Source organism: Vombatus ursinus, unplaced genomic scaffold (genome assembly GCF_900497805.2).
Source record: "Vombatus ursinus unplaced genomic scaffold, bare-nosed wombat genome assembly UNPS02014181.1, whole genome shotgun sequence".
NCBI lineage: Eukaryota > Metazoa > Chordata > Mammalia > Diprotodontia > Vombatidae > Vombatus > Vombatus ursinus.
This window is the reverse complement of record NW_020953959.1, coordinates 1355484-1379451: the sequence shown is the minus strand read 5'-3', so window position 1 is coordinate 1379451 and position 23968 is coordinate 1355484. Positions and strand designations below refer to the sequence as shown.

Genomic DNA, 23968 nt, shown 5'->3' with positions numbered 1-23968 from the left:
ACTTGGCCAGGGTTATCCAGCTATCAAATGTCTGAACTCATCTTCCTGACTGCAGGCACTCTGCTCTACCCACTGAGCCACCAAGCTGCCCTACTTCTACTCCCTTCTGGAGAAATTTTAGCTTTTTCTAAGCGATGTTCCCCTCTGTCCTGAGTTGAGAGCCACAGGGTATGAAAAAAAGAGCCCTAGTCATCTCTTCGCGGTCCAGGCTCTCCCAAGAATGAACTCTGGTTCCTGACCGTGAACAGTGTTAGGGGGTCTTGGTGGGAAGCCTTCTCCAGCCTCCCCAAGCCAGAGTCAGTCTAGTATGTTTATTTTACACGTGCTATCAGTAAGGGTGTGTCAGGTACCATAGTGGACAAACGAAGACAGGTACACAGGACTTTGCACTTGCCTTAAATACATAAACACTCAGAGACCTTTGCCTAGGTGCTCCGGAGACCGTCCAAACCACAGAGACCAGAAGAAAATAGAGAGTCCCCCCCACCCCCCATTCCTGGGACAGAAGCTGGGCAGCAGTTTTCCCCAAGCCGACCCAGGCTTTGCTGGGTGGGTGGAAGAGAGCAGTGCGTAGAGACAGACCCGGAGGCAGAGACTGACAGATGTCAGTTACAGTCCGTGCAGTAGAAATGTGTGCACCAATATCACCCACATAAAGAACATTGTGTAGTCCAGATCCCAAATCCTCTGGCAAATAGTCTAACTGCAAGTCAAGGCACAAGCCTTTATTTATTAAGCGCCTACTAAGTGCCAGGCAGTGGGCTAAGCTCTAGGAACCCAATACAAGGAGAAAAAAAAGCAGCCCCTGCCCTCAGGCAGCTTACACTCAACGAGAGGGACAATGACGCCTCAAAGGCCGCTGAGAAGGGGTGGGGGAAGCGATGAAGAAGAAAGAAGACGTAGAGCGAGGGTCTCCTACAAATGAAAATTCTGGGAAGAACCGGCCGGTGACAGGCCTTCCTCACTCCTCCCTTCCTCTCTTCCTTCTGCCCGCATTCCCAGCGGGAACCCCTCGGGGAGAGTGAGGGGCGCTCTCGGGCTCCCGACTCCGCTCCCAGGCCCCGCCCCGCCGCTGACGTCAGTTGTTATGTCTCGGGCTCGGCCGCGGCCGCAGCTGATCCGCCGCTGGGCAAGAGGCGGCGGCGGCGGCGTCTCGGTCTCGGTCTCGGTCTCCGCAGCCGCGGTCGGCGCTCGGCGCTCGGGGTCGCGGGGCGGCGGGGAATCCCGGGCCGGGAGCGCGTAGGCCCGACGCCGCGCGGGGATCCCGCCCTCCCGCCCCACGAGCAGTCCGGGGCCCGGCGGCGTGGGCCCCCAGCGGCTCGCCTTCTCCCGCGCAGCCGCCAGGCCGGGGCCGGGGCCGGGGCCGGGGCCGGGCGAGCGCGCCCTGGAGCCGCCGGCCGCCCGCGGGGTCGCGGAGCCCGTGCCCGCCGGGGCCTAGCGGCCCGGCGCCAGCAGCAGCGGTAGCGGCGGGGTCCGCCCTCGCCCTCCTCGGCAGCGCGGCCCGCGCCTCCTCGGAGCCCTTGCAGGCCGGCCCCGGAGGCCTCGGGGAGTGACCGAGCCCGGGATCCCGCGGCGCCCCTGCCCCGCCCGGGGCCCGCCGGTTCCCCGCCCGTGGCCCCCCCCTGCCCCCCCCTCCGCCCCCACCCTGCTTGCCCCCCTCCTGCAGCCCCCTCCCCAGTGCGGTGTTGTTTTTCTCCCCCTGGCGCCCCCCCCTTCCAGCCGTGCCCTCTCGCAGCCTGACCTTGGCCCCCCGCTGCTTGATGGGGGTCTCCCCTCCTCCCCCCCGGCCCTCGTCCGCACCCCCCCGGGCGGGCCCGCTCTGAGTCCCCGCCGCGCTCCCGAGTGACCGGGGGATGCCGGCCGCGTCCTTGGGCTTCCGCAGCGCGCTCCGCCTCCGCCTCCGCCTCCGCCGCCCCCGCTGAGCCTGGGCCGGGCCCCCTCCCCCGACGGCCGGCCCGGGACGCCAAGATGTGGCTCAAGCTCTTCTTCTTGCTGCTCTATTTCCTGGTCCTGTTCGTGCTGGCCAGGTTCTTCGAGGCCATTGTCTGGTATGAGACGGGCATCCTGGCCACCCAGCTGGTGGACCCGGTGGCGCTCAGTTTCAAAAAGCTGAAGACCATCCTGGAGTGCCGGGGCTTGGGCTACTCCGGGCTGCCCGAGAAGAAAGATGTCCGAGAGCTGGTGGAGAAGTCGGGTAAGGAGCCGGCCGGCCTCCGAGGACTCCCCGGGGGCTGAGGGGCAGGGCCGGGACCGGACCTGGGACCGGACCTGGGACCGGACCTGGGACCGCACCGCCGCGGCTGACCCAGGCCCCTTCCCAGCAACCGTGCCGAGTTGGAGCACCTACTGAGAGGTCCGGAGACCCGGCAACGGCAGGTCCGAGGCAGGACCCGAGGCCGGGTCTTCGGGCTGCCTGGAGGCCAGCTTCTCACCACGAGAGCAGCTTTGCAAGCCCCAGAGGGACGGGAACTCCACCTCTGATTTCACTGGCATGGAAAACCCCCTTCCCCTATGCAGGCGGCCACCTGCCAGCTATTTCTAGCCACAGTTGCCTAGAACCCTGAGGTTACACGACTTGCCCAGAGTCACACCACTGTGTGTCTGAGGCCATGCCATGAGGGCACCCCTTTCTCATTGTGCCAAGCTGCCTGTTAAACCTCATGGTGGTATGGATGTAAGGGTTAGCCATCATCCTGATGGTGATGGTGATGGATGGCACTGCAGCTGTGAATTTTTTATGTCCTGGGGCTTTTTTCTCCATAAATAGAATGAAGAGTGTGGAGGGTTTTAAGTTAGCAGTCTTGTGAAGTGTTCTAAGTAAATGTATTCGGTTTCCAGGTCCTCTAAAAGAAAATGTGAGATTCTTTTACTTTGTGTTGGGGGACTGAGATGATTTGTATGGGTTTTTAAAAAGTTTGCAGGAAGTAAATAACACTTTTCAACAGGAGGCCTTCTTAACCTGGCTTGAAGATTTCCTAGCAACTCTGACTTTGGTCATAGACAAATAAAAAATAATTTTGGACCATTCAAAAGCATGCTTATGGCGAATATGTCATTTTAAAATTTCAATGTATAGATTGAGTGTATGTATTTACATATATACCTGTATATGTATATACATACACACAATTTATGAATTGAAATATATATGCACGTGTATATGAAATTTATATGTTCTCAAGAGTTTCATGTGTGTACTATACACATGCGTATACTGTGTGTATAATGTCAAGGAGGCTTGGCCTTGTTTACCTTGGTCAATCACTGAGATGGTGAAGATGTTTAGTTAGGCCCCAGCCTTGAAATTTACAGGGAGGAGCGTGCTTCTGCAGTGAGAGGTTTTTTAATACAGGAGAACTCTGTACAAAGAGCCAGGTCTGTACTTTAAGCTCTAAAAAGTCCAGGGAAGGATAGGTTAAAGTTAAGGAGTCCCTCCTTTTTTTGAAAAGTAGCTTTGGGAGAATGTTTTCCCCCAACCACCCTTTCTTATCTTGGTTTGGATTTCCATTTTTCCCTGCATTGTGAGTCCTTGCCACTGACAGCCATAGGTTAATGCATTAAAACACCAGAGAGTGAAACCAAATGTAACAGGCATGGACCTGATTTGTCCCTCTTTCAGACAATTGCCTGGCTGAAGTATACAGTTTTGACAGAATGTCAATGGGAAAAATAATCTTAACTTTTTTCTGCTGAATTCTGAAATGTACATTTTTAAGGGCCCAGAAAGATATTTGTTTTCTGTACTAGGAGATTACTGTATTTGTTTAAAAGGTTTCCTCCCAGTTCCTTCCTGCCTTCTCTCCCTCCCCTCCATATACATATATGCACACAAAGAAATGTATATTTGCTTTTAAATTTTCCTTCCTGGACTGAGAATGTGCTGTGGTGAATGGTAGGCTGGGTTTCTGTATCTAACTGTTGAAACCTATGCCTCTTCTGTTTGTTTCCGCTGTTGTCTGCTTTGCATTTGCAAGGCTAATTATTTCCTCCAGCACTCCCCTACTGCTATGTAATATGTTAGATATAAATATTAACTCTTCCAGAGAATTTATTAGTTACGATTTAAGGTGACGTGTTATTAAACCCATACATGAGCCATTGCAGGAAAAACTCATATTCTCTCTCTCTACAACAGAAGTTCACTTTTTTCCTTTAAAGATTAATTGTATCCTTTATTTTAAAGCATAGTTTATGTCGGGTTTTATTTCTAATACAGAAAATGCAGGGAAGTAACCAAAGTCAGAGGCTCATAATACACATATTAATAAATATGTACTACTGATATCAGAAATGAGGTGGGTCTTATAGAAGTGGTTTGCTCTAGAAATATAAGTTTTAGGCCTAGTCAGATGAAATTAAAGTAGTCTAAAAACTGGACAACTAGGTCATTGCTGACCACCTTTTACAACCTTAAGAGCTGCTGTGCTGATGTTAGCTGAGGATGGTTTTACCCCAATCCCACTTAAATGGAAATCAAAGTTTGTACTTTTGGCTGAGTGTTCTTTAGAGGTCAGTGGATGGTGACAGTTCACAGTTGTATTTCCAGTGTTTGTTCTGAGAGGTCAATTTTTTGACTCTTACTCACACCTCAGGCTCCATTACTCATTTGCCACATGACCTTGGGCATGTCCTGTACCCCAGGTACCAAATCTTTAAACTGACAAGAGTTATTTAACAACAGACTATTTATAAAAGTTATATGTGGCTTAAGATACACTGTCCCTTATGATTATTGTGATTTATTTTTAGCTCTTGATAGAAATTCAGCAGTGTCAACATAAACTTCGTTTTTATATGTCTATACAACAAAGTGAGAGAGTGTTTAGCTGTGTAAAGCTAATTTCAGAGATTGTGGAAGGAGTAGGTTTAGAGGTGACTGTTTACACCTACCCTTTGTGCTTTTGGAAGTTTTGTTTCTCTGACTCTTTTCTTCTTTAGGAGACCTGATGGAGGGTGAGCTTTATTCTGCGCTCAAGGAAGAAGAAGCATCTGAGTCTGCTTCTAGCACCAACTTCAGTGGTGAAATGCACTTTTATGAGCTCGTGGAAGACACCAAAGACGGCATTTGGCTGGTTCAGGTATTTGGCTCGGTGGCTCATTCGTACTCATTTCAGAACACAGGCAGGAGAGGCGATCTTTGCTGAGAGGGCTTTCCCCAGCAGTGATGACGGGATCAGGCAGCTTCTGTGCGTCATCTGTTGGCTGTTGAATCCCAAGGGAATGAAAAGGAAGACCCAGTGCCTTTATTCAGTTGTCTCTACCATTGTCTTTGTCCGTTCCCATTCCCCAGACCGGAATGGATGGGCATTTGATTGTGTAGTTCTGTCTGCTTTTCAAGCCCTTTAAAAACAAGCAAGCAAACGAGAGAAACTGTTTGGATAAACTTTTAACTGTGTATGTGGAGTTGAAAATACGTGTAAGATGGAGAGGGTCTGGTCAGTGTTGGAGATATTGGTTAAATGATAGTTTTTCTCTTCAAAATTCAAAGCAGGTTCAATAAAATCATGGCATATCAGACCTGATAGGGACCCTACAGATAACTGAACCCAACACCTTCACTTTCATGGTGAGGAGACTGTAAGGGGTTCACTTGAGGTCATAGAGCACACGCGCAGCTCAGGATTTGGAAATCCAGTGTAGGCACATTTTTTCTTTCTTCTTTTCTTTGGAGCCTGGAGGGAGCCAGGTGAAAAAGAAAGAGGACGGGGCAAGCAGTCAGGAGACCTTGATATGGAGGCCAGTAGTGGCACTGTTGACTTACTCCATGACCTCAGGCCAAGTCCCTTTCCTTCTGTACTACGGGCATTATCATCACAATAGCAAGCGTTCTGGAGAGAGTTTATGTCTGCCTGGCACTTAGCATCCTCCCTGGGAAACCCTGGTATTATCCCTACTTATAAAAAAAGAAACTGAGGCCAAAAGAGAGTAAGTGACAGTCAGCCAGCCTTGGCTGAAGGGTCTGAAGCAGGATGGCTTTTCTTACCACGGTCCAGCAATGTCCTGAGTATGTACTGTGCATGTAGATGGCAGCACAATCATCTAATTGGCCATAGCAGGTCATTGGAACCACATCTCGAGAATATCTGGGCCACTTCAAACGGAGGCCCAGGTACCTTTCTTGGTGACCTGGAGTGCTAGGGCCTCTCCCCTCCCAAACTACCTTGTATTTCCTTTGTCTGTGCTTAGTACGTGTGTGTTGTTTCCCTGGATAGCAGGGACCTCCTAGAGGACAGAGCCTGTCGGATTCCCCAGCACCTGGCACACAACAGGTTCAAGACATGTTCGTTGAGTGGTTAACTGAATAATAATGATAGTTCATGTTTGTATAGTGCTTTAAAGTTTGCAAACAGCTCATATGCATCCTTCACCTCCTTTGCACCTCAACCCTGTGAGGAAGATAGGGGCTATTGCTATCCCCATTTTATAGATGAAGAAACTGAGACTCAGGAAGTGCAGTGAAGTAAGAGTCCAGGGCCTCTGTTTCTTGTGCCATTTGAGTGTGCCCTCCTAGCAGTCAAGAGTTCTTGAATGTTTTTTTTTTAAACTGCAACATCTTTGACTTGTTTAGATTTATGTGAAGAAACTTGTTACTTGTTTCATCTCTTGCCCCTTAGGATTTATTTCCACTGGGGCTTCCCAGGGAAGTCTTAAGGGCTGGTTGGAATGAACACTGGCATATAAAGACTGTGCAAATTTTTAGCAAAGGTGCTTCCAAGTGGGAACTCCCTGTTATGGGTATCAGGTGGTAGATGGTGAACATTCAGCATTGATTAAGAAAATGTTAAATCCAGGATAGTGTGCTAGGTCCTGAGAGAGATAAAAAGTTCAGATGAAATACGGTCCCTGCCTTTGTGGAGTTGACAGATATCTTGTTGGAAAAATCGACCTATTAAATTACTCAGAAGTGGAAAAGAGAGACGTTGTACCTAAACACCAGTTGACCTATTCACTCTTGGGAAACTAATGCTGAGAAACAGTAGACCTGGTCCCGGTGAGTCTTTGTCTGGGAAGATGCCCTTAGTCACCATCAATTCAAATGGGATGTTTTCAGAATCCATGGTTTCCTCATTCGGGGTCCCCTTTCCACCAGGGAAGATGGCAGCCCCTGTACTTTTGTAGACTGTCTTCACGATCACCAGCTACAGACCAGCCTTCTGTCGATGAACCTCTCAGGACTTGCCCATCCTGGTCCAGTGGTGGCAGGTGGGCAGCCCCTTGTTGGCTGGGCTTGTGCACCAGGGCCTGGGCTCTGCCGTGATAGCCCAGAGTCACCTCCACACCATGGAGAGGAAGGCATTGGAGGGGAGGCTTGTTAGTACACATGGAGTTATTTTTCCCAGGAGTGCTGATGATCTCAGCACGGTCTCTGTGTCCACTTCTTTTCCGTGCTTTCCCTTGTACCCAGTGGCAAGCACTGTGAGATGTCTGGCAGGGTCTCTGAGAGTGGAACTGAGGCATTCTTTTCTGATACTGAATTAACCGGACCAGTAAAAAAATGGCACCCTGGAACATTGGCACTGAGTTAACCCAGCTAAGTTATTCAGGGCAGAAATCCTGGCTCTAAACCCTTTTAAGAGTTAGAGTTTTTTAAAATCATAATTGAAATTGAGGGTATCTGGTGTTGAGGAAATAGAAATTTTTGGGGGGCACTACTCTGTTATTTTTCCCTCCAAAGATTTTTAAGTGGAACTGTTATCTTCAAGTAGCCAGAGAGCAGTTAGCTTGAAGGGGCTCTGTTTTTCAAAAATGTTAGCGATTTATCAGGGTGCTATCTCTTCTCTGCCTACAGGATGTATTTCGACTCTCTTTTCATATCTAATGAGTCAGGTTTCGCTCTCTCTGGATTCCTTGTGTTCAGAAAGGGTAGGCTTGTGATGCCTGTAGCGGAGGAAAGTCCACGCAGCTTGGCCCCGTGTCCAAAAGGTCATGTTGGAGAGAGTTGTCCGGGGCATCCAGGGATTGGCCGATGTGTGCCTGGTGTGTGTCAGGGGTGGGACTTGCACCCCCGGCCTCCTGGCTTCCAGGCCGCCTCGCTGTGCCCACGCGTATCCTTGTTCTCCCGTCATCTCTATTTCCTGACTGATTAGCTGCAGACTTCTCTCCAGTTGGATTTTTTTCTGTGACATTGAGATAGCGTTTAGGGAAATGTCGTGCTGCTCATAATGGCTCTGCACACATCTTCATGCACGTTCGGTGGTTTAACAAAAAATAAATCAAGTCACCATCGATAAACTACCTGGTGAAAAGGTGCTGGATAGGAGCGTAGGAGGGGCTTGCAGAGAGGTGATGGTGGGAGGGGCCCGAGGTAAGAGAGGGTCAGCTGCTCCTTCTGGTCCGGAGCACAGCGCTGCACAAGAAAGGGCATTCGCACAAGTAGTACATAGTGTTTGAGATGATTTCTCTCTGCCTCGTAGCTGGGGACACGCTTTTTTTCTGAACCATCACGACGTGTGGCTTTCTTCTCCTCCTCTTTTTTCTAAGGTACGGTGGGCTTCATTAGCTTACTGTCCTGTCCAGTCGCCTCAGTGATGCAGCATCCCTCTTCTGAGCTGCTCTTGTCGACTTTGTCTTTTGTGTCCTCTGCAACTTGAAAAGTACAAAACAGACTTGAATATTCAAGACAGGGCCACGCTGTGTCATTGGCAATGAGCAGGAATTCTTGATGTCCTTCCTTCAGCTTACGGGCACAGTGGCTTTGACGTTGGCTCTGCCACTAAACTAGGCATGACCCAAGTCTCTTCAGTTTGTTTGCTCATCTGTAAAGTGGGGCTGGTAATCAATCCTGTGCCGGCCCCCCTCGGGGGCTCACAGGAGAGTGAAGAACATGGACCCCACCTACCTGAGCTTCTCAGAGTCTGTGTAAACCTTTAGTATGTCAGTGTGAGTTCCACTGTGTGGGTACCATCTCCTTACTAACATAACATCTTGACTAGTTTTCATTTATAGCACCATTATTTTCCACATGGATCAGTACCAATTGCATACTCGTGCCAGTCATTCCTGGTCCAGGGCCTCTCTTCTACGACTGGCACCCTTTTTGCTGCAGATTACTCATTGTCACCACATAACCCTGAGTCTTGGCCCACACAGACAGGGTTCTATGCCTTGGCCCCGGCGCATAGAACGGTGATGAACAATTGAAATTCAGCCAGTTTTTTCTTCTTCCACCAGCTTCGCTTCAACTGACATTTCTTAACCTTTCTGCTGATTTGGCCCTAGATAGGCAGGAGATAGTGAGTACTAACTAGTCTCAACTGGGGTGTTAGAGAATTAGTAGAAGAACTGAGGGACCAAGGCCGCACGGACGGTATCCGAGCCAGGTTTATTGACGGTGCTTATTACCAGCCCGGCAAGTAAGGGGGGAGTGCGTGCTGTGCGAAGCCTCTTAGGGCAGGAGGTGACAGTGTCTGCTCAAACTGTTGTGTCACCAGATTGCCTGAAGAGTTAACGGTGCTTTCTAAAGTTCCCCTCCTTTATTCCCAGGGAGTAGTTTATGCACGGGCTCATGTCCTGCTGTACCAACCAAACCTAGGACGGCGACCGAATGGTAGCTAAATGTCCTCTGAGTTGCTGTTGTCTGTTGTCTGAGCCCCTCTTTAATGCTGCTGTTTGGCTAGCGTGTAGATCTTGAAACTTACTTGAAAATACCTTGTCATAATGAAATGCTGACCTATAGAAAATGGAAACCCATCGTTATTGAAGACATGTGCAGTGAGGCTGCCCTTGATCTGATACTAGCTTGTAGAATCATAGTGTGTCCGAGCTGGAGGAGACCCTGCCTGATCTATCCCCTCCGTTTTATAGGCCCAGAGAACTCTTGACAGAGGAGGGGTCAGAACGCAGGGGTCTTGACCCATACTCAGGCCGGTGTCCTTGGACACAGAATGCCAGCACTCCCGGAGGCACGTCAGCAGCCGCCTGGTTCGGCCCACACCCCCACAGGCAGTGCTCTCACGCTCTTTCTGGATCCTGTCATCATCCGAGCTTCGTGTCATCTGTAAATCTGATAAAAAGCCTCTCTGGGCTTTCCTTCAGGTCATTGATAAACATGTTCAACAGTCTGGGGGTTTTCGCAAATACACCGCTCTGGGATGACTCTGTATTGTAACATAGGAATGATAGCATTTCCAAAATGGTGCCCCAGATGTTTGTGTGGATTCTCATTCAGAGTTTCACGGGTGGAAGGAAGAATACTTGTGCCCTGGGCCTTTACTGTCTTCCTCGCCCCCTCGCCTGCCTCAGTCATGGCGGTTGGGGAATGTGTCGCGGCTGGAGCCAGGAGATTGAGGTGTGCTCCGACTTGGATCACCCACCCAGACTGGGACATGGGCCAGGGGCGAGGGCCGTGGGGAAGGTGAGTTGGGGGATAGGGATGCTTATTAGACTCTGTGGTCAGTCATGAAAAAAGGGTCGAAGAGACGGAAAAGGAGATCTCAGGGCAGACGGTCTGAAAGGAGAATGAAGCTTTTCCTCCTTTGGCCACGGGTGCGACGGCACCTTTTTGCTCAGCCGTGAAAAGCCGATGGCTGTTCTTTGCCAGGTTCTGAGAGCCCCTTCCTCAGAGCCTGTGGCTGCAGTGTCAAAGTGGCTGGGCCCGGCTGCACAAACCTTCAGACCATCTTGTCTTTCGTTCCAGGCACCCCTACTGTGTGTAGCAGGCTGTTCTGGCTGGGTTACTGGAATCAGCGTTTTATTAAGCGCCTTCTGTGTGCCAGGGACTTTGCTAAGTACAGGGGATACAGCTCCCCAGCCTTCGGTCACAGAGAAGTCAATACGGGACACATACCCAGTAAACACAGTGAGGGGAGGGGGCCCTAGCAGCTCCCGAAGGAAGTGGCCTGGGGCTGAGCAGAGAGTGTGTGAGGGGGAGTAAGGCTGAAGCAGCCAGATTGCAAAGGGCTTTGCCAGCGGCTCTGCTTTATCCTGAGGACGTGGGGACCCGGTGAAGCTTCTTGTGGAGGACGATGTCGGGGTCAGGCTTGCGCTTTCGTTGCATCATTTTAAGAACTGCAAAAGATGCATTGTCGAGAGAAGAAACGAGCTTCGGGGAACCCAGTTAGGGGGCCGGGGCAGTCGTCCAGGCAGGAGCTCGTGATGGCCAGGACCAGGATTGGCTGTGGCCTAAATAGAGGATGTCAGTAGTGTCGCTGTTGAGCCTGTGAAACTGAGTGAGAGTGAAGAGCGGAGGTGACTCCTGGGTTGTCCACCTGCAGGATCTGAAGAATGGCGGTCATTGCAACAGAAATAAGGAGGTTGGGAGAAGGGGAGAGTTTTATAATGACAATGTACATAGCACTTTTAAGGTTTGCAAAGCACTTTACATACATGATCTCATTTGGTCCTTAAAACTGCCCCGTGAGGCAGTTACTGTTATGAGTACCATTTCACAGATGAGGAAACTGAGGCTGCAAAGCTAAGTGACTTGTCCAGGGTCCCACAGCTAGTAAGTATCTGAGGCAGGATTGAACTGAGGTCTTCTGATTCCAAGTCCAACACCCTCTTCACTGCACCACCTAGCTGCCTGAGTTTAGGGAGAAAGATACTGAGCTCTATTTTATGTTGAATTTGAAATGCTTAAGAGACATCCCGGTGAACATGTTCAGCAGATGGCTGGAAATGTATCTGGCACATAGTAGGTGCTTCATAAAAGTGGATTGATAAAATGTCAGACTGGAGGTCAGGGAGAGATGATGGTCGGATGTGTTGATTTCAAAGTCATCTACATAGAGGTGGTATTTATATCCACGGGAGTGTTTGTGTGTGTGTGTGTGTGTGTGTTTGTGAGAGAGAGGGGAGTAGTCTGTTAGATGACAACAGCATACCCCCTTTGTAGGTGAGGAGGTAGGTAATTAACTGTCTACATCAAACTTGAAGAAAACTCGGTTCGTTTAGAAAGTCATTTATCAAAAACTCTAAGACTTACTGTTAGGCAGTGGACAATGCACATTCCAGTTGTGTACATATCCATTGCAGTTGTAATATGCTTTCAGGTAATGGTTGAAATAATCGCTATTAGGTTGATTTTCTGAAAGCTTAAGAATGGCCCGCAAATGTTAGAATTGTGCTCATTTCATGCCCTAAGCTTTCTAGTAAATGTCTACTTTACCTTTTTAGCTCGAACGCTGTCATGCTACAGTTTTAATGTACACACTTATCCTAAGTTGTTGTGAACACGAGATTGTCCATATTGCCATTTCTAACTCCAATAATAAATTGTAAGGATCCTTACTGGGTAGGTGGGGATCTGTTAAAATAAAAACTTTCTTTTTTAAGATTCAATTTTATTCTTAGTTCCAAATTCTCTCTTTCTCCCTCTTCCCTACCTATTGAGAAGGCAAGAAAAACAAAAGTCATTAAAAATACTTATAGTCATGCAAAACAAATTCTGCATTAACTTTATTCCAAAAAAAAGAGAAAGAGAATATGTTTCAATCTGTACTGTGAGTTCATCCGTTCTCTCTGTGGAAATGGAAAGCCTTTTTCATCATGAGTCCTTTGGAATTGTGCTGGATCACTGTACTGATCAGAGATGCTGTCTTTCACAGTTGATTATTATTATAATATTGCTGTTATTGTGTATATTGTTCTCCTGGTTCTGCTCACTTCACTTTGCTTCAGTTCATATAGATCTTCCCAGGTTTTTCTGAAACCACCCCCTCCATCATTTCTTCTGGCACAATCGTATTCCATTGCATTCATAAACCACAGCTTGTTCAGCCATTCCCCAATTGATGGGCATCCCCAGTTCCCAGTTCTTTGGTACCACAGAAGAGCTGCTACAAATGTTTGTGCATGTGGGTCCTTTTCCTTTGATATCTTTGGGATACAGACCGAGTAGTGATATGGCTTGGTCAGAGTGTGTGCACAGTTTTATAACCCTTTGGGCATAGTTCCAAATTGTTATCTAGAATGGTTGGACCATTTAACAACCCCACCAACAATGCATTAGTGTACCTGTTTTCCCACATCCCCTTTAGCATTTGTCCTTTTCCTTTTCTGTCATGTTAGCCCATTTGAGAGGTCTGAGGTGGTACCTCAGAGTTGTTTTGATTTTGCATTTCTCTAATCTGTAGTGATTGGGAGCAGGAAGCATGACTAATAGTAGCTTGGATTTCTTCCTGAAAGCTGCTTTTTCCCATCCCTTGACCATTTGCCGATTGGGGAGTGGCTGCCAATGGATCTCAGAGCTGTGCTGGGTAAATAAAGACTCTGGCATTGCCCTGGCACCTCACCCCTTCCGTGTTCTCCCCAGGGGTTTGGCACTGTGACATGATGGGTGGAATGTTGGACCTGAAGTCAGGAAGACCTGGGTTTGAATCCTCCCCCAGACTCTTACTGGCAGGGTGACCTTTCCAAGCCTCAGTTTCCTCATCTGTGAAATGAAAGTTTGGACCTGATCACCTCTTCCCTTCTGCCCCACTTTGAACGTGTGATCCTTTGAAGCCCGGCTGCAGGGTCAGCAGGGATGGCCCCTGCCTTCTCTGTTCATGGCGCCCTCTCAATGAGATCCAGGGGAGCTGTGCCGTCGTCAGCTGTACACACCCCCCATGCCTCAACTCTGGCGCCATGCCAATCTCCAGGATCATGAAAGGTGAAACTCGGTTTGTTTTGTTCTATTTATCAAACTTTGGTGGGAGGACTTAGAGCAGCTGTGAAAATAGCCCCTGACCCCGAGACACGTCCCAGGTCTGAGGTGCATCAGACATCTACCCGGGAGGAATGGAGGGTCTCCTCTCTCTCCTGCTGTCCTGGAGCTTGGTTTTAGTTTATTGCCGAAGGCAGGAATAGAGCTGTGGGTAAGGGAGGGCTCGAAACAGGGCAAGAGGAATGACGTGAGAAGGGTTGTTTTTGTTTCCTTTCTTAAAGGCAGGTGGGAGACAGGGTGTGGGAGGATTCTCACGGGGCTTTGTCACGCTTTCCTGTGGGCCAGGGAGAGAAGGCTTTCCTCTACCCATTTTTGTGTGTGACTTACATGGACAGAGGATCTTTCACATAAAGCCTCCAGATGGGAGTGTCCACACTGATGTGCTCCACGTTGGATGGGAGCCCTCACCCCCTCCCTTCACTTTGGGGACACCGAACGGCAGGTTCTTGCCCCGTCCTGGTGCTCACCCTCTTGCCACCTCTGGCCCTGCCTCTTCCTTCCGTCCTGTAAACAGGGATGCTGCACACACCTCCAGAGGGTCTCTTTTCCAGTGGTCTCATCTGCTGTATCTCTGAGGTGACTTCCACGTCTCTAACCTCTTCCTACAGTTCCAGGCCTTTGTTTCCATTGTTTACTAGGAATTCATGCCCAGATGACCACTAGCCCTCTGCTGAGCTCAGAACACCCCTCAGTCCCTGCCCTGTCTCTGCCCCTTCTCCACAGTCTGCTTTTCTTAGTATAAACCCCAGCGTCCTCCCGGGTGTGCGGAGAGATGGAGGGTCCATCCACTCGCCGCCCACAGTTTGCATCTGCCCTGCCCTCTAGGGTCCTGCTGCAGCTTTGATGTTCAGGGCCCGTCTCTTCTCCCTTACAATTTTGTATTCCCCTCCTAACTGATCTTCATACCTCCCCTGTGTTCCCTCTTCAGCCCATCCACCGCCCAGTGACTCTTCTCATCCTTGAGGGTTTGTGAATGACCCAGACCTGGGAAGGGGAGGTAATGAGAAGGTGGAGCTGGCATATGAAAAGATATGGACGGGCCTAGAACGTGGGGCCAGAGCATCGTAATGGGACAAACTTCCCAGGAAAATGTAAAATCTGCCCTTGGATTTCAGAAATCAACCTCACACATTCTAAGTAAGGACAGGCACAAGTTCAGCTGAAAACTGTAGCAGTAATGATGATAATAATAACAATAACTGACATTTATATCGCACCTGCTACATGCCAGGCACTCTGCTAAGCGCTTTTACAAATGTTATCTCAGTTAATCCTCACAACAACCCCAAAAAATGAGGAAACTGAGGCCAAAGAGGTTAAGTGACTTGCCCAGCTTCACACAGCTAGTATCTGGGCCCAGTTTGAACCTCGGTCTTCCTCACTGCAGGTCCGGTGCTCTGCCCACTGTGCCACCTTGCTGCCCGGCAGACTAAAAGTTCCATCGGAAGTGTGATGTGTCCGGGCCTAGGGAGGCTGTGGCACCGCTCAGCTTGGCCCTGGTCAGGTGGCAGCTATTTCTAAGGTCTATTCATCCTTTAAAATGTCCTGATGATTCTTCAGAAACAGCCATGGAAATAAAGGCAGTCATGTTGAAACTTACAGTCTGGCACAGGGACGGGGATGGGAACGAGGACTGGTCTTGGCATCCACTGGTGAGGAAACTCCCTGACAGGGGTCTATAATAGGGGGCTCCGCGTTACCTCTGCCACTCCTTACACACTGGCTTCTGGCCTCATTGTTCCAGCAAAACTGCTCTTTGCAGGGTGACCGGTGACCTTGCAGTCACCCAGTCCACCGGCCTCTTCTCACTCCGCATGTTCCCCAGTCTCTGCAGCCTTTGACTTTGCTGATCATCCTCTTCTGCCCTGGATGCCCCCGAAAGTGTCCCTCAGGGCTCCGCCCCAGCCCCCTTTTCTCCTCCGGCCGATCTCATCGGCTCCCCTGGACTGAGTCGCCGTTCTGTCGGTGGATGGTGCTCAAACCTGGCTTTCCCGCCGCGGTCTCTCTGCTGACCGCCGGGCTCTCATCTCCAGCTGCCTACCGGATGGCCAGTAGGCATCGCAAACACGCAGTGTCTAAAAGAGAACTCGAATTCTTTCCTCCGAAGCCCTCCCTGTGACTGTTGAGGGCAGTGCCATCCTCCCAGTCCCTCCGGCTCCCAAGCAGAGTCATCCTGGGCTCCGCCCTCTCTCAGTCCGCCACATCCCAGCGCCTTGCCTCGCTTAGTTGTTTCCTCTTGACCTTGTGTCTAGCTTGCTTTGTATGTTTGTTCACGTGCTGTCTTCCCCATTAGATTGTGAGCTTCTTGAGGGCAGGGACTGCCTGTTCATCTTTTTGTCTCCCCAGCACTTAAGAACAGTGCGCAGCACCCAATAGGTGCTTAATAAATGTTTGCTAGTTGATTGATCCGGGAGGCAGCAGGAAGCCACTGAAGTGCTCTTGAGGGAACCAGACCTACTCGCAGGGAAGATCCCTTTGGCAGCTGAGTGGAGCGGGTACCAGAGGCGGGGAGGCCCAGCAGAGGCCTCAGCAGTGTAGGGTGAGCCGATGAGGGCCTGCCGTGGGGAGGTGTAAGGAAGGTGAGGTGGCCAGGCCTTAACCACGCATCAGATCGTGGCGGGGGAGAGGGGGGAGACGAGGGAAGTTTGGAGGAAGGGAGGGCTTTCATCATGTTGCCTCACAAGTCCTCCCGGCGGTTCAGGGTGTCCTCAAGGTCAAAACAGTGTTTTAGAGTGTAAAGGGAGTCAGTCATAAGCGTTTGTTAAAGGTGGGCAGTGAGGTGGTGCAGCGGATAGGGCACCAGGCCTGGAGTCAGGAAGCTTCATCTTCCCAAGTTCAAATCCAGCCTCAGACACTTCCTTGCTGTGTGACCCTGGGCAAGTCACTTCACCTGGTTTGCCTCAGTTTCCTCATCTGTCAAATGAACTGAAGAAAGAAATGGCACACCAGTCCAGTATCTCTGCCAAGAAAACTGCAAATGGAGCACAAAGTCAGACGCACTGAAAAACACCTGAAGAACAATAAAACAGTCTGTGCCGGGCACTGCGCTAAACTCTAGAGGCACAGAGAAAGGCACCAAGCAGTCCCTGCCCTCAAGGAGTTCACAATCTAATGAGCGAAGGCCGGGGGGGGGGGGGCGGGGGCCACCGGCTTTGTAACCGGTGAGGGGAATGCTGAAAACCCACAGCAAGCATGGGAAATGACCCCAGATGGTGAGGGTTGAATATAGAGGTGACGAAATTCAGGCAGGGGAGGGAAGGGTGAGATGAATTCTGAGTGCTCTCCATAAATGGTGGCTTTCTCCATTGTCCCACCTGCACCCTCTCTGATCTGGGGAGGGGGGAGTTACCAGAGGTGGATTCACCTTGCAGAATAATGAATGTCTGGGAGTCATGAATTCCAGGAGAGAGCAGGTGGGATGTGATGGGGTCTTGAGACCAAAAAGTTAGGGGACTAGTTTAAGCTTTTTTAAATAATTCTATTTCAGAATCATGATTAGTGGGGAGCTTTTCTTCTCAATTCAGCTGTGAATTCTCAATTCTCAATTCGTTGTGAAAAATGAGGCCCTGTGTGTTCTGGCTGTAAACCTCTGCAGAATGTTAGAAAATGAGGATTGGCCATCATTTGTCATTGTGGATAATTAGGCCTTCATGCACAATTTATAATTTAAACCTTTTAACATTTCAAAATCTCCTTTTCCAAGCAGGCAACATTATTGATGTTTTCTTAGATTATTTCTTTGTTATCCCCACCATTTAAAGCATTTAATGAGTGTCTGGCCGCAGGGCAGCTGGGAATTTGATCTAGGAAAAGGCTGCCTGTGCTTAACGACTTGAACCCCAGTTGATAATTGGCCATGGTGATTTGAGGCTCCCACTCTGAGTGACCGTTTGGAACTTTCCTGGAAAGCTCCTCTCCCTGAGTATGTCACAAAATGAATGGTCAGACACAGGAACTTGGCGAGCGAGTGGCCTTCTGGCCTAATGAATGGTCAAGGTGTGTGTGGTAGAACAAAGGTCAGCTTCTTTCCATGTTTAACATCTGACTTTGGAGTTATTCTTCAGGTAGAGGAAGCCCGTTTGCTGTTTTGCTCAGCAGGGCTGCTCTCCAGCTCTGGGTAGACACCATAGGAATGGAGGCGTCCATTGTTTCTGCTTTTTCTGTTGTTCATTTTATCAGGTCGGCATTTTAAGGGGAAATGATGACATGACATAAGAACTAGACTCTGGAGATAAGAATGGCTTATTTTCAGAAAATGGAATTAATGGGCACCTGCAATGTGGGCTTGACTCTAACTTTGGAAGTTGACATCTGTCTTTTTCCTTTTGGCCGTAGGTCATAGCAAGTGACAGAAGCCCGCTAGTGGGGAAGGTCCACTGGGAGAAAATGGTGAAAAAGGTGTCCAGATTTGGAATACGCACGGGAACCTTTAACTGCTCCAGCGATCCCAGGTGAGCCCTTCAGACCTTGCGGACATCTGAATCCTATAAGTCTGAGGAAGAGTGACCACACGTGGGAGCTGTACGGCCAGAAGCCGACGGCCTGGCGAGCGCGGGGCGGCTGCTGGCAGGTGCCCTGTGACTCTAGTGCTGTGGCCTGAGAGGAGGAGAGTCCATTCTGTGGCTTTCACAAAGTCCAGTCAGAGCCTGTGTCCTGTGTGACTCAGGACCCCTCCAGGAGAGGTTCTCTTGATCCAAAGATCAAGGAAGCTCTGGGCTTCCTTTCTGCTTCTGCTGTTGGTGATAAAGCCTTTTGCCTCCAGGTTTTTTCTCTCTGTTCTTTATCCCTGAGAGACTTCCCTCCCCCTAGACTTCCCTGGGCCTGTGTGTGCTGATGAATTCTGAAGCTGCCTTTCTGGCTCTGACCACCTTCTCTCCGAGTCCGCCTTCCCAGCTCAGGTTCTCGGTGTTTGGTGGCCCTTCAGTCACCTCGGCCCTGTCGCTTCATGGCACTTTGAGGTTACAAAGCGTGTCATCTCACTGATCGACCCAGCAGGCCATGAGGTGGGAGCCGGAGAGAAGAGCACCCCAGCGAGGCTGGGTGACTCGCTCCCCCCTCCTCTGGCCGTGTCTTCTCCGTCTCTTACCACTTGGCACCACCACAGTCAGTCAAGACTTCTCCTTCCCCTTTTTGTAACCTCAGAGCTGGAATATTACAAAAGTAACAAATTAAAATTTTTCACGTGTCCACCCTCGGGCCTGATGCACTCTGCTGCCAGTTTAATCCTCCTGAAACACCACTGTCTGGTCCTAAACCTTCAGTGGTTTTCCATAGCCTTAGAGGCAAAGATTCCAATCTTGGTCCAGAGAGCCATGGGGTTCTGTGACTCTTCTGAAGTCTCAGAAGCGAGAGGCCTTGGCCATCACCTGGTCCTGGCTGTCAGTGATGATTACAAAGGCCACCAGGTAGCCCCGGGCCATGGAGTTGGGGGGTCTTGGCCTGGCCAGCACAGCCCTCGGGCTGCTCATGACTGCCCTCCCTTTCCTGACCTCTCATCCCTCAGCTGCCTGGTCCAGTCCAGACGATCTCCTCACTGTCTCCTGCGTGCGCTAGGACAGCATTCACTTCTTGGCCCGCCCTTTAAGATGGAGCTGAGGTTGGGTGTCTTCCAAAGAGGCTTTTCTTCCTCCTTCTGTTGGTGCCTTATCACTTGGCCCATCCTTGTTCTCTGCTTGTGTTATGTGTTTGTATTGTTTCTGTGATTGGATGGTAAGCTTGAGGAGATTGGGGGCTGTGTTTTATACTTGAAATCACCCCACACCTTGGGTTTGGGGAAATGTCTTGATTTCACAAAAACTGCACTTTGAAAAAAGCCACATGTCCTGCTTTTGGGATCGGTATTGATGCTCACAGGTTCTTTGCCACCGTGCTGTGGGAGGTGCTTCCGAAAACCTTATTCCTTGTTTCCTTTGGGCAAAATCTCTGCTTCCTGGGAGACCGCCTCCTAATCATTGTTCTGGTTAAAATTGGAAGGGTCAAGGGATCCCCTTCCAAGCTTTTAACTGGCATCAGTGGAGCGTGATGGAGATTCCTTCCTAGGAGTAGGTACCAGGATCTGTTTGGTGGTCCACAGGGGCTCCTCTGCTCACAGGATCCATTTGTGAGCTATCCACTTTGTGTACATTTATTTTGGGGTGAGAATTATCCAAAGAGCTTATTCTTATTTTAATCAGCAAGAGAGACTTTTAAAATGGTATGTTGGGTAGGACTTCTTGTAGACGTCTTTGAATGAGTGAAATAAATGAAATCTCTTAATGAAGAAGCATCCGTTCCTCGGTGTTTTGTAAGGATTACACTTCACGGAAGCACACAGAGATTATATTTTCTGCGTTCTTGTCGCCTGTCTCGACTACAGAGACAGCGTGAGAAGCCTTGCGGCAGACGCGTCCTCCATCTTTGTCCTCTGAGAATCTCATCACAGTTCTTCTGCTGTGTTCTCGTCATCCTTGTACGTACGGTCATTTTCCTGGCTCTTCGTGCCGCTCTTTGCATCAGTTCATCAAGGTTTTCACGGTCTTCTCTGTGGTTGCCGTATTCGTTGTAGGTACTTAGATCTGTTGGATTCAGTCAGTCAGCAAGCATTTATTAAGTGCCTGCTCTGTGTGGGATGTGCTGGGGATGTCCCTGCCCTCAAGGCAAGGGTTCATAGACGGATAGATAGAGACTGCTCGCAGACAGAATAAAGACATTTATTTAGAGTCATGGGAATAATGCCTTGAGAACTTGAGCCGAGCCTTGAAGGGAGGATGAGGAAGAGACGCGTTTCAGGCACAGAGAACAAACACAGAGACAGATGGACCGTCCAGCAAGCAGGCCAGCTGGTCTGGAGCACTTTAGGCATTTCCTCTGCGATGCTTTTTTCAGCACAATAATCTTGATGAACCTTTGACCTTTTAGAAAAGATAACTTATAGAAGGAAAGTAGGAAATGTGGGGGGGGGCAGAATTTTACAGCAATTTTCTCAGATATAGGTCTCATTTCTCAAATATATAGAGGATTTGAACCAAAATTATAAAAATAAGAGCCATTCCCCAAATGATAAATGATCAAAGGGTATGAACAGACAGTTTTTAGAATAAGAAATCAAAGCTATCAAGCCATATTAAAAAAAATGCTGTAAATCACTAATAAGTAGAGAAATGCGAATTTACCACCTCACGCCCAGATTGGCTAACATGACAGAAAATAAAAATGATAAATGCTGGAAGGAAGGTGGAAAAACAGGGATGTTAATGCACTGTTGGTGGAGAAGTGAATTGGTCCAACCACGCACAATTCCCAAAGGGTTATAAAACTGTGCCCACCTTTTACACCCAGCCATACCACTACTGGATCTGTATCTCAGAGAGACCAGAGGAAAGGGAAAAGGAACTGTATGTACAAAAATATTTACAGCAGCTTTTTTGGGGAACCTAGGGGATGCCAGTTGATTGGGGAAGGGCTAGACAAATTATGGTATATGAATGTGATGGAATACTGTTGTACTGTAAGAAATGATGACAGAAAAACCAGGGAAGTCACCTAAGATTTGATGCAGAACCAGGAGAACATCGTATACACGGGAACAGCAGTAGTGTAACAGTGATCGCCCGGGAAAGACCTGGCTTCTCTGACCATTCCCAAGGACCCAGGATGAACGGTGCTGTCCACCTCCAGAGAGAGCAGTGAGGGGCTCTGAGTGCAGACTGACGTGTATTTTTTCACTCCTGATATTTTTTGGTTGTTGTTTTTCCGACATGACTGATGTGGAGATATGTTTTGCATGACTTCTTATGGGGGAAGGGGTGGAGAAAGGGAGAGAATTTGAAACTGAAAACAAAAGTTTTCTTAAAAAGAGCAGGTGTTTCTTTCCCTCTGCGTTTCCAAATTCTGCTTGCCCTTTATCCATCTCCTGTGTTCCCAGCTGCCTCACCTTTGGCTGCACACTCTCACGCCCGCTTGTCCTTTATTTGTTGACACAGAAAACAAGCGCTTACCAAGCTCTCACCGTGGCGACCCCCGTTAGGTGCTGGGAATACCCACGGACAAGAGCTGCTGTTCTTGGAAGAAAGGCTGGGCTTGGCAACATAAGTCAGAGCCTATGGCTCACTTTGCATTCCTCCCGTGTCTTTGTATAACCTGGGTTATTTGGGAGCTGAGTAAATGAGGCCCGCTCAGCGCTGCCCCGTGAAATGTCTGCGCACAGGTGAGGCTTGGAGACACGTCGTTCTTGGCTTATTTTCTGTACCTTTTTTTGTAGGTATTGCCAGAGGCGGGGCTGGGTACGCTCGACCCTCATTATGTCTGTGCCTCAAACCAGCACTTCCAAAGGAAAGGTGATGCTCAAGGAGTACAGCGGGCGCAAGATGGAAGCGGAGCATATCTTTAAGTGGATCACTGCGCATGCGGCTTCTCGCATCAAGACCATTTATAACGCAGAGCACCTGAAGGAGGAGTGGGACCGGAGTGACCAGTACTGGGTGAAGATCTACCTGTTTGCCAACCTGGACCAGCCGCCGGCCTTCTTCTCGGCGCTCAGCATCAAGTTTACCGGCAGGGTCGAGTTCATCTTTGTCAAGGTGGAGAGCTGGCAGAACCAGAGCTCCATGACTGACATTGGCATCTACAGCATGCCCTCATACATACTGAGGACTCCGGAGGGCATCTACCGCTATGGCAACAACACGGGCGAGTTTCTGTCCCTCCGGGCCTTGGATTCCTTCCTGCGCTCCCTGCAGCCCGAGGTCAACGACCTGTTTGTCCTAAGCCTGGTCCTTGTGAACCTCATGGCCTGGATGGACCTGTTCATCACCCAGGGCGCCACCATCAAGCGCTTCGTGGTCCTCATCAGCACTCTGGGGACGTACAACTCTCTCCTCATCATCTCCTGGCTGCCGGTGCTGGGTTTCCTCCAGCTCCCTTACTTAGACAGCTTTTACGAGTACAGCTTGAAGTTACTGAGGTATTCCAACACCACCACGCTGGCCTCCTGGGTGAGGGCCGACTGGATGTTTTACTCCTCCCACCCGGCCCTGTTCCTCAGTACGTATCTTGGACACGGCTTACTAATCGATTACTTTGAGAAGAAGCGGCGGCGCCACCACAACGCCGTGGAGGTGAACGCCAACAACCTGGAGTGGCTGTCCAGCCTGTGGGACTGGTACACCAGCTACCTCTTCCACCCCATTGCTTCTTTCCAGAACTTCCCCGTGGACTCAGACTGGGACGAAGACCCCGACCTGTTCCTTGAGCGCCTGGCCTTCCCGGACCTGTGGCTGCACCCTCTGATACCGACCGATTATATTAAAAACTTGCCAGTGTGGCGTTTCAAGTGTCTCGGGGCGCCTTCGGAAGAGGACTCGCCCGAGGGGTCTCAGGAACCCGAAAATGACTCGGACGGTGAGAACGGTGACGCCTTCCCCGGGGAGACAGAAGCGTCTGACCACCAGCCCAGCCCCGCCCGCCCCGCTGCAGAAGGAGGGCCCCGCAGGAACGACGCTTGCTCGTGTGCAGTTGGATACTGTCAGACCGGCCCCCGCGACGGGGGACGGCGCGGCTCGTGCGGGCGGTACGACGCGGGTGAAGACGGGCAGCCCGACTGGCTGGCCTGGCCCGCCGCCATGCTGCGCTGTACTGAATGCGTGGTCTGCCTGGAGAACTTTGAGCGCGGCTGTTTGTTGACGGGCTTGCCCTGCGGCCACGTGTTCCATCAGAATTGCATCGTCATGTGGCTGGCCGGGGGCAGGCACTGCTGCCCTGTCTGTCGGTGGCCTTCTTACAAGAAAAAGCAGCCACGCGGACCCCACCCTCCCTTGTTGAATGACACCCCGTCCTAACGTGGGGCGCTTCCTCTGCGAGCTTGACTCGCGTGGGATCGCCTCCTCAATGTTAGTCACGACATTTTTGTGGTTTCAAGTTTAGTTTAATGTTAGTGCAGTGACCAGAAATATACATTATGCTAACGTTAATGGCAGAATTATTTGGTTGCCTTGTGTGTCAAAACGGAATGCAAACTTAATTGTACAAACCTTTCTTTACAACATTGGAAATTCAGCAGTCGATGTTTTTTGTAAGCACAAAAAGGTGAGACAGAAATTTATCCCAACAAGAGTTGACAAGTTAGGGTTCAGATTCTAATGAAATTGACAGTTGCTTATCCTAAATGTTTCCTCCCTTTTTACAGTCTCTGTGTTCAGCACCTTTGGTTGAATAATGTAACTCTGACACATGAAATTTAAGAAAACCTATGAAATAAATTATTTTAAACCCAGAAGGCTGCAGACTTTCCAAAATGAAATCATTTTTTTTTGATAAAGTAAATAAACATAGATATAGATGTCTGAA

General features: G+C 49.7%; 2 protein-coding genes across 3 annotated transcripts; both read left to right on the top strand.

The window, feature by feature from the left end:
• The first annotated feature begins 881 nt into the window (after window positions 1-881).
• LOC114041832 (basic salivary proline-rich protein 2-like) lies at window positions 882-1922 on the top strand. Its single transcript, XM_027860470.1, has 4 exons — window positions 882-947; window positions 1003-1440; window positions 1496-1812; window positions 1844-1922. The coding sequence occupies exons 1-4, from the start codon at window positions 882-884 to the stop codon at window positions 1920-1922; spliced, it is 900 nt and encodes a 299-aa protein (XP_027716271.1).
• On the top strand, window positions 1923-23968 carry RNF103 (ring finger protein 103). Of its 2 annotated transcripts, XM_027860439.1 has the most exons (4): window positions 1923-2194; window positions 4939-5078; window positions 17981-18096; window positions 21885-23968. In XM_027860439.1, exons 1-4 carry the CDS (start codon window positions 1969-1971, stop codon window positions 23458-23460), a joined length of 2058 nt encoding a protein of 685 aa, XP_027716240.1. In that variant the 5' UTR covers window positions 1923-1968; the 3' UTR covers window positions 23461-23968. The 2 variants fall into 2 exon arrangements, with proteins under 2 accessions (XP_027716240.1, XP_027716241.1); XM_027860440.1 differs by lacking the exons at window positions 17981-18096; window positions 21885-23968 and adding an exon at window positions 9805-11452.